At 35.5% G+C, this 11051-nt stretch overlaps 1 protein-coding gene across 1 annotated transcript; it reads left to right on the forward strand.

Annotated features, from left to right (window-relative positions):
- Positions 1-1779: 1779 nt before the first annotated feature.
- Positions 1780-9074, forward strand: LOC145072826 (ABC transporter C family member 14-like). The gene is made up of 10 exons (XM_079019300.1): positions 1780-1922; positions 3462-5924; positions 6010-6732; positions 6811-6975; positions 7050-7344; positions 7432-7646; positions 7732-8037; positions 8131-8194; positions 8300-8539; positions 8655-9074. Exons 2-10 carry the CDS (start codon positions 3531-3533, stop codon positions 8753-8755), a joined length of 4503 nt encoding a protein of 1500 aa, XP_078875426.1. The 5' UTR covers positions 1780-1922; positions 3462-3530; the 3' UTR covers positions 8756-9074.
- Positions 9075-11051: the final 1977 nt, after the last annotated feature.

An 11051-nucleotide genomic window follows, 5' to 3' on the forward strand; every position in this document is an offset into this window, starting at 1 on the left:
GGTGAGTTAAATATTCGTTTGATTTTAACTAGGGATGAACATATGGACCGAGGAACTGGCTGGAACCGGAACCCGATGGAATCGGTCGGGTCGGGAACGAGACGATATTCTTGTGGATTTTTGGAACCAGAAACCGGTAGAACTAGCAAAAACCAAAACCGTATGTTGCTATTTCTCAAGGACCGGTTCCAACATTGAAGACACGGCAAAAACTGGAACCAATAGAACCGACGGTCCGGTTCGGTTCCTATTTTCCACCAAGTTCGGTTCCGGTTCGGACCAGTTACAACCAGATCGGTTCATTTGCTCGTCCTAATTTTAACTTGCTAATATGAAAGTTATAGTGAAAGAAGTATTAGTAAAATGTTTGTTGATGTAAAATATATGCCTTTCATTATGCACACATGTCAAAAACAAAATTTCCCTAGTATCTACCAAGTTCCAAGAAAATCTATAGATGGGAGGGTCCAAATTGGCAACCAACCATCACAGTCCCACTATCATCATATAGAGACAAAATATTTTATTGTTTTTGTCACAATTCTTGTGTTTTATTTTTATAGTCGTCGTTTTAGGGTTCGGCTTGATTTTTTTGGGATAAATTATTGGTTGAGATGCAAGAAATTTTAATATGTTTTTATTAATGAATTTAATATCTATTTATTCTTTAATGAACAACATTGATACGAAAACTCATTTATTTATACTAATATAATTTTCTTTTAATTTAAAAATAATAAATTAAAAATAAAATTTTTAAAAATAAACCCTCCAACAAATTTGATTAATGATTTAGTCATGTCATGTGGCAGTGTGTGTTCATCGTTGGATATCCGATATTTTCTTATATAACCGATCTAATCTAGTTATCTATTGGATTTTGGATTTTATCATATAATCAAATCTAGATGACTATGCTCAACAAATAACAATTGGATTGGTTCGATATTATCCATTTGATTTTTTTTCTTGGTACAAAACATAAAGCAGCGTTTTATAGAGTATAAAAATTGTTCAAATTCGTGAGAGCCCAAAAAACTAGAACATAACCTTTCTTTATACCCACTAAATGAATAAAGGGTGAAAAAAAAACGGATTTAGGAAATTATTTGTAGTGATAGAGAAGTTAAAATCGTTTTACAATTGTTTTGTAAAGTCACTAACTTATATTTTTTAGCTTAGACCGCAACTTTATTGCACTAAACACTACACATTGCATTGAGTACCACATGTCCATGAATTGAGCACCACAATTCTTGCACCTCGGTATTGCAACTTTGTATCTCGGCATCACAAGTTTGCATACTTGCAACAACAAAACTCTTTACCTTAGATTATTTAAACGTTTTCACAAACCCTCCACTTTCAAACGCATTCGAACTCAAAAACTACATAGAAGTTTTGGAGCATGGACGCCAGGGACACTCCCCCCTTGACCCTACAAGGGGGTACAACCCCCCATTGACCCCCCACATTTTGTTGTGTTCGGGTTTATTCCAATTACACTAAATTGATGGTGACACTAAAATATCCAATATAAATAAATATACCAATCCAAACAAAATAACATACCAAAAAGACCATTTGTGTAGTTTATTTTTTTAACAAATTATATTTTTCATATATTTTCGTTTAAATTTAAAGAACAAAAGTCCATCATTCATACCAAAAAGGTGAAGTAAGAAAGGAAAGTGAGTTGTGGAAATTATGAAGCACATAGTCCCACATGGTTAGGTAGGTCCACACACCATAAGTCCATGATGCCATGCGATTAAGACGCTTGTTAATTGTTATAAGAGGCCAAGAGGGTGTGCGTGCTGTTTTGGTCTTTGTGTGGTTATTTGCTCCCCAAGACAACTCACAATTAAGCACCATGCAAAGGTTTTTTGAGTCGTCCTTCGTTCTTCCTCTCTACCACAAAGGTAACATACAACTTTCCTTCTTGCTCACTAACTATCATTGTATCATGATGTATAAGTGTTTTTGATTCTCTAATTACGTTTGTACATTAAGTCAGAAAATCTATGATAAAGCCTAAAGGACATATATAGTTCAAAATTTAAATGTAACTCGGTTAAATTCTTTCATGAATGATCTCATAGTAGAAGATTTCAACAATTCAATTGATGTAAACAAACTATCAACCATACAAATTTCGTATCTAAGTCAATCTTTTTCTTTCTGAAAAATAGAATGTTTCTATCTTCTCATTTGAATGATTTTCTACCAACTGGATGAATATAGTTATCTTGATAAATATGATTTTGAAATTGATAAAAATTAAGGTTATTTGGATACTATTACTACTAGTGTGATGTCTGACGTTATCATAGATATAAGTTTGATAAGAAGGTGAACTGAAAAAGGACATCATAATTTTGCAACTGTTATTTTACTTATAAGTTAGACATTTTTTAAGTCACTTACTGAAGATAATAAGTTTTGGTTTAGTAAGAGCATCCAACCCACCTCAGTTGTTGATTTAAGTCTCTCTTGAAGGTTCAAGTCATATTTGGGACATAGTTACCATTGAGTTAAAAGCCCTTTGGTAAATGACAATTTATAATGTGTAAAATGTTAGCTTTTCACAAGAGATGCATTTGGCATGACAGAATTCTGTCTTTCACGCATCAGAATTGCAGACAACAGCATGTAGACAAACTGAAATAGTTCCTCAGGAATCCTTTAAAACGACTTTTTTCTTCTTTAGGAAAGTGATATACAATACAAATTTAAAGGTGCAATATATAAGTTGTTTTTTATGCCCATACTATACAATAAGAACACTTATGGTATTTACATCTTACAACAGTAGTAAGAAGACCAACTAGGTAGGTTGAATTCGTCGTATAACATGCTATTTATCAGTTATATTTCTTTTTTGTGATATTTGTAACTTTTTTATCAAGTAAAAAACAAAGTAATGTGTACAACATTCAACATAGAGATCATTCTAAATATATTCACGAGATCTTTTTCACAAATTAATTTGTTAAAACCAACATAGTTTCTTTTCACAGATTATAATAAATTAAGTTAACACATATATAAATAATAAAAGTACTAAAATAGAATATAAAAGGTGTAGTAGTTGATACGATATCTATTCTACATTTATTTAATTTGATCAACAAAGTTCTACAATAATTTGATATTGAGAGTTTTTTATAAACTAGGAAGAAATGTAAATAAAAATGATATTTGTATGAAAGCAAGGATAGAAAAATAAATGAAAATGACAGGTTAAGATTGGTCAAACTGAGAACATACTTATAAATTATAATCACACCCGCATTAAAACCAAGGCAATTTCATCCTAAAGTTAAAATTTTGTTACTTGGAAGAATCTTTCTACTATAAAATCAATTTGCCGGCCTCGAAATTATTAAACGACCCTGCACGTAGATCTTTGTCCATCATCAGTTCTTGAATGTTTCTGCTGCTTTTTTTTTTGGTTACAGATTGTTGAAGATGAAGCATAGCAAAACTTGAGATTTTATACAGAATTAGACATCTTGTAAACATTAAAGATGGTGACTACATCTTGGATCACATCTCTCTCTTGTTCTTCAAGCTCTGCCATGGCACAAAACGACAACTCATCCATGCTCAAATGGCTACAGTTCATCTTGCTCTCTCCATGTCCCCAAAGGCTACTCTTAGCTTCCATTGATACCCTCTTTCTCTTCACCCTCTTTCTTTTTGCACTTCAAAAGCTCTATTCAAGATTCACCTCCCACAATAACACCAATTCCGCCATTAATGAACCTCTAGTTCCTAAAACCCCAGTTTCTGTCAAAACCAATCTTTGGTTCAAACTATCTTTACTTGCTTCAGCCATTTTAGCTGTTTTAGCCATTGTTTCATCTATTTTGGGGTTCATCTGCAACACCCAGATGCCATGGAAGGTGATTGAAGGAACTTCTTGGTTACTTCAATCGATATCATTTCTCACAACCTTTGTTCTGATCATCCACGAGAAGAGATTCCAATCAGGAACTCATCCAGTCTCCCTTCGTGTATTCTGGGTGCTAAACTTCATCGCCATTACACTAATCGCATCTCCAAGTATCATCCGTCTGGTTTCCAACACTCCATTATCCAAAACCGGAGACGTAATCGCATCAATCTGTTTACCATTTTCGGCTTTCTTCTTGATTCCATCGGTAACCGGTTCAACTGGGATTACAGTGGCAACGGAATCAGAGGTTTCTGATGAAGTAAGCAAATCATCGAATGTGAGTGGATGGGCATCTGCTTCGATCTTATCAAAAACATTCTGGTTATGGTTGAATCCATTGTTGAAGAAAGGCTACAAAACCCCGTTAACGATCGAAGACATTCCTTCACTTTCACAAGAACACCGAGCTGAAAGAATGTCGTCCCTTTTCGAACAAAACTGGCCAAAACCCGAAGAGAAGTCAAAACATCCGGTTCGAACCACACTCATTCGTTGTTTCTGGAAAGACATCACATTCACTGGATTCCTAGCGATCATAAAGCTCGGTGTTGCATACGTGGGGCCGCTACTCATCCAAAGATTCGTGGACTTCACCTCGGGGAAAAGCAACTCTCCATTCGAAGGATATTACCTTGTCACAATCCTTCTGGTTGCTAAATTCATTGAAGTTTTATCATCACACCATTTCAATTTCCACTCACAGAAGCTCGGGATGACAATCCGGTCAACCCTCATAACCTCTCTGTACAAGAAAGGTTTACGCCTCTCGTGCTCCGCTCGACAGTCTCATGGTGTGGGCCAGATCGTGAACTACATGGCTGTAGATGCTCAACAGCTCTCCGATATTATGATTCAGTTACATGCGATTTGGCTCATGCCTGTTCAAGTTGTAGTGTTGTTAGTCATTCTTTACGGGTACCTCGGGTTGTCAACTGTGGTTACTCTCATTGCGGTTTTGGTGCTTCTACTTTTTGTGTTTTGGGGTACGAAAAGAAACAATCGGTATCAGTTTAATATAATGACGAGCCGTGACTCGAGAATGAAGGCCACAAATGAGATGCTTAGTTACATGAGAGTGATCAAGTTTCAAGCTTGGGAAGAACATTTCAACAAGAGGATTCAGACATTTCGTGAGTCTGAATACGGTTGGCTTTGCAAGTTCATGTATTCGGTCGGTTCAAACATGATTATTTTATGGAGCACGCCTTTGTTTATCTCCACGGTGACATTCGGGAGCGGGATTTTACTCGGGATAAAGTTTGATGCGGGGACGGTTTTCACGGCCACATCGCTGTTCAAGAACTTGCAAGAACCGCTCTGGAGTTTCCCACAGTCGATGATTTCACTCTCTCAGGCGGTGATCTCGTTGGGGAGATTGGATGAGTATATGATGAGTAAGGAGTTGGATGAGGGTTGGGTGGAGAGGGATGATCAAGATGGCGATGCTACAACTGCTGTTGAAGTCCAAAACGGGTCGTTTAGCTGGAATGATGAGCCTTCAGAAGGGGGTATGAATATGATTAAGAACTTGAACTTTGAGATTAAGAAAGGTGAGCTTGCAGCCATTGTAGGGACTGTAGGATCTGGGAAATCATCTCTGCTTGCATCTGTTCTTGGTGAGATGCCCAAAATCTCAGGGAAGGTCAAAGTGTCCGGGAGCACTGCATATGTTGCGCAAACGGCATGGATTCAAAACGGGACGATTCAAGAAAACATTCTGTTTGGTTCACCAATGGACAGACATAAGTACAAGAAGGTAATAAGAACATGTTGCTTGGAGAAAGACTTGGAAATGATGGAATTTGGAGATCAAACTGAAATTGGGGAACGTGGGATTAATCTCAGTGGTGGTCAAAAGCAACGGATTCAGCTTGCACGGGCTGTTTATCAAGATTCTGACATCTATCTTCTTGATGATGTGTTTAGTGCTGTTGACGCCCACACCGGTTCAGAAATATTCAAGGTACGTGAATTTCTATTAACTAAACTGTATCACATTCTTCTTCTTCTTCATATACAAAAATTCTCATAAATTTAGTTGAATGCAGGAATGCGTGAGGGGTATCCTTAGAGACAAGACGGTCTTACTTGTGACTCACCAAGTCGACTTCCTTCATAATGTGGATCTTATCCTGGTGATGCGTGATGGGATGATTGTACAATCAGGAAAGTATGATGAACTGGTTGATTCTGGTCTGGATTTTTCAGCTTTAGTATCGGCCCATGAGACCTCAATGCAGCTAGTACAAATGGAGTCTGCTACTGAACCAGAAACCCTAACAAAATCTCTTAGCCATAATAAGTCTAAGTCCTCTGTGGAAGAAAACAAAGAAAATCCAAAAGCTTTAGAACGATCTCAGTCGAGTTCTATAATAGGAACATCAAAACTGATTGAAGATGAAGAACGAGAAACAGGAAGGGTGAGTTTACATGTATACAAAGTGTATGCAACCGAGGCTTTTGGGTGGACTGGTGTGGTTCTAATTCTGTTGTTGACGGTGTTGTGGCAAGCCACACAGATGGGTGGTGATTACTGGTTGGCTTATGAAACTTCAGAGGATCGGGCTGCTTCTTTCAACCCTTCCCGTTTCATTGGAGTCTATGCAATTATTGCATGTGTTGCATTTGTCATGATATTTAGCAGAACTCTATTCTCTATGTTCCTTGGGCTTGAGACTGCACAAAAATTCTTTAAACAGATTCTTCACAGCATCCTTCATGCTCCAATGTCGTTTTTTGACACCACACCTTCCGGAAGAATTCTAAGTCGGGTAGGTTGCTTTCTAAGCATATCAAATAATTTAATAATATTGACATGAAGCTTATTTTATCTGTTGCATGTTTTTCAGGCATCAAGTGATCAAACCAACATCGATATTCTGCTTCCATTCATGATGAATCTGAGCCTTGCGTTGTATACGTCTGTGATTAGTGTCATCATCATAACATGCCAATACGCTTGGCCGACAGTCTTCCTACTTGCTCCACTCGGGTGGCTCAATTTCTGGTATCGGGTATGTGTCATTGTCTATCTCACATCTAATATAAAACAAAAACAAAATATGATATTTTTGTGTAATTACTTCAGGGGTATTACCTTGCGACATCTCGTGAAATAACTCGACTCGACTCGATTACAAAAGCACCCGTGATTCACCACTTCTCAGAGAGCATATCTGGGGTAATGACCATCCGGTGCTTCGGAAAACAAGACAGTTTTGTTCAAGAGAATGTTGAGCGAGTGGATGGAAATCTAAGAATGGATTTCCACAACAACGGATCAAATGGATGGTTAGGTTTCCGTATGGAGTTTCTAGGAAGCTTGTTTCTTTGCGTTTCCACTGTTTTCATGATCATCTTACCTAGCAATGTCATTCAACCAGGTATATATAACATACATTCTCACTTTCAAAACCCAACCCAATAAACCTCTCCAATCTAATGGGGACACTTGTATGAATTGAACACAGAGGATGTTGGATTGTCACTCTCATATGGATTGTCGCTCAACGGTCTGCTATTTTGGGCTTTATACACGAGTTGCTTCGTTGAAAACCGCATGGTTTCAGTTGAAAGGATAAAACAGTTTACAAACATACCATCAGAAGCAGAATGGGTGAAGAAAGATGGCCCACCTCCTCCAAATTGGCCTACTCATGGTAGTTTGGAGCTCAGAGACTTGCAGGTATAGCCAGGATACTACATTATCAAGATTCAACATTTCCAAATCATATCTGTCAACTTGAACTTGAATGTTTGATTGTGAGCAGGTTAGGTATCGCCCAAACACGCCTCTTGTGCTCAAGGGGATTACTTTAAAGATTGAAGGGGGGCAGAAGATTGGCGTTGTTGGTAGAACAGGTGGTGGGAAATCAACTTTGATCCAGGTTCTGTTTAGACTTGTGGAGCCATCTGGAGGGAGTATCATCATTGATGGTATCGACGTCTCCACACTCGGACTTCATGATCTCAGGTCACGATTTGGTATCATTCCTCAAGAACCCATCCTTTTTGAAGGCACGGTCAGAAGCAACATTGACCCTATCGGTCAACACTCCGATGAGGAGATATGGAGGGTAAATACGTCATTTTCTTTCTTTCTTAAATCTTACTCACTCATCTCACCTCCTTTGAATTTGTTCTATCTAACCTAATAACATGCTTTGTAGAGTCTTGAACGATGCCAACTTAATGATGTTGTAGCTGCAAAACCTGGGAAACTTGATTCTGCAGGTACTTAAAACGGATCTAGGGACTTTTTTTTTGGTCAAAACTCAAAATTAGAAGAAAAGATGTAATCTTCTTTTTAGCTTTTATATTTGGATGTTTTGTTTATAGTTGTTGATAATGGGGATAACTGGAGTGTGGGACAGAGGCAACTTCTCTGTCTGGGAAGGGTGTTGCTGAAGCACAGCAGGCTGTTGTTCATGGACGAAGCAACAGCTTCTGTTGATTCACAAACAGATGCAGTAATTCAGAAAGTCATAAGAGAAGACTTTTCAGACTGTACTATCGTAAGCATTGCTCACAGGATACCTACTGTCATGGACTGTGATCAGGTTCTAGTCATTGATGCAGGTATACTTTCTTATTCAATTTCTTCAAGAAACAGTGATCAAATGTTCATCAGTTTCTTCACCTAATTGAGGTCAACTAGCTGCTTAATGCTTACTTATCTAATGTGTTGTGACAGGGTACGCAAAAGAATTTGACAAACCCTTGCGATTGATTGAAAGGCCCTCGCTTTTTGGGGCGTTGGTTCAGGAATATGCAAACAGATCATCTGGTTTATGAGCATATATGAATGACATTGATGTTGCTCATATAATCCAACAGAACAAATTATCATCATAGAGCATGCCCTTGTTAGAAGAATGAAGCATGATTTAGGAATCAATAGAAATATGTATTAGCAAAAGCAAGCTACCACTTATTTAAACTTGTTGCTTTGATTGTAAAACCTCTATGTACACAAGAGGCAGAGAGGCTATTCAAATCCCCAAGAATACATGGACTGGCAATTGCCAATGCTCCTTTGTCTATGATCCTTTCTGCTCTCTCAGTTTGAAGCCTTTTTGCCCAATACTCGGGACAACTATACAAGTTTCATAAAGCTGGCGTAATTGTGAACTAAACAATAAAAATTGTATCATTTCAGTTAGTGTCCATTAAAAATTTGCATTGCCGTTATTACGGAAACTTAGCCACACTCACCACACAGTTCATCCGAATTCATAATCAGAAACCCTTTTCTTCTCATTTTTACTTATATTCTTTCAATCCATGCATAAACTCATATAAATACACATCAATGGTCCCGTTTCACATTATATAATACAGCTCATCGCAGAAGGATTTGAAAAAGCACCATTATTAGGTCAAAATTTATGTCCCGAATCAAATTCTGATTCGTACTTGCACTTCATTAACTTGTTAACGTAATAATTCACTTACCTGTCCATAAAAATATCAATTTAACCAAAGATCGATCAATCGGATTGCACGCATACCTCAATTTCCCAAACAGTTCCTTCACGTTTTTCTGAGACTACTTCCTTTACCACATTGCCTCTAAACAATGTCATTTAACTTGACCTCGATTGCAGTTGATATTCCTTCCTTACCACGATCCTTCTTCACGAAAATCATCGGCGGTGTTCTTCCTTTAACACATTTCAGCCACCCTAACTATCTTTTTTTTTTTTTTTTTTTTTTTTTTTTTTTTTTTTTTCCTTACAAATATAATAACAAACTTCTTGGAATCGTTCACGTGACCATTATCTGAACACATGTAAATTACACGAATGGTCCCTGTGGTTTGGAGAATTTGTGTTTTTTGTTGCTAATTTATTTTTTTAACTTAGATGGTCCCTACTGTTTATTTTTGCTGTCTTACCTAAAAAGACTATTGTACTTTATTAATTTATTTTTTAATTAATTCTCTTATTTATGTATTTATTTTTTACATATTTAAAAAAATTAATAGACCACACATATTTGTATCTTCTCGGATGATCGCTACAGTTTATTTTTAATTAATTTATTTTTTTAACTCGGATGATTCCTACTGTTTATTTTTATTACTCGTTTGGTCTCTGTCTTACCTAAAAATACTATTTTTCCCTTATTAATTTTTTTAATTAATTTTCTTATTTATGTATTTATTTTTTATAAGTATATAAACAAGAAAATTAATAAGGGCAAAATAGTCTTTTTAGGTAAGACAGAGACCAAGTTCGTAACAAAATTAAACAGTAGGGACCATCCAAGTTAAAAAATTAAATTAATTAAAAAATAATCAGTAGGGATCATCCGAAGAGATATAAATATGTGTGGTCTATTAATTTTTTTTTAATATGTAAAAAAATAAATACATAAATAAGAAATTAATTAAAAAATAAATTAATAAGGGCACATACCGAAAAGTTAATTACCTTAATAAGTCATATTCCCAAGTAGAAACCGATAAGAACACGGTACTTTACCAAACCATAAGGTAGCTCTGGCGCGACCTATCATCCCATCTATGATACAACGCTTCCGTTTGGAAGGAGGGACTCCATAAAAACCATCATTTCATGAGAAAAAAATGTTAATATATTTGAAATTTTATAGGTATATAAATTAATTTGTTGTTATCTTTTATATAATAAATCTCATATAAATATTGTTTGTTTTCATTTTTTTTAATTATATGATAATATAAATTTTATAATAAATTAGTATAAATATTGTTTGTTTTGATTTTTTATATTTATGATAATGTAGACATCTCACATCTGTTAAAATTCTATAATATTAATTGTCTCAATGGTTTTTACTCGTAGATTACTTATAAATAAAATTAAATATAATATACGATTTACTAATATTTATAGTTATTCTTATGATTAATTAATTTTAAAAAGTTTATTTGTTTAATAATTTTAATTTCTATCATTTTAATTATTTAAAACACCAAACATTGTTTTTGTTTTTAAAAGTAACACTATAATTTTTGTATATAATGTTACTTTTAACTATTATTGTGTAAGTTATTTCAAATAACGTATTTGGAAATTGTTAATTATTTTAATTTAGTTTCAGAAAT

The sequence above is a fragment of the Lactuca serriola genome, chromosome 9, assembly GCF_051521515.1.
Source record: "Lactuca serriola cultivar US96UC23 chromosome 9, Lser_US96UC23_V15, whole genome shotgun sequence".
NCBI lineage: Eukaryota > Viridiplantae > Streptophyta > Magnoliopsida > Asterales > Asteraceae > Lactuca > Lactuca serriola.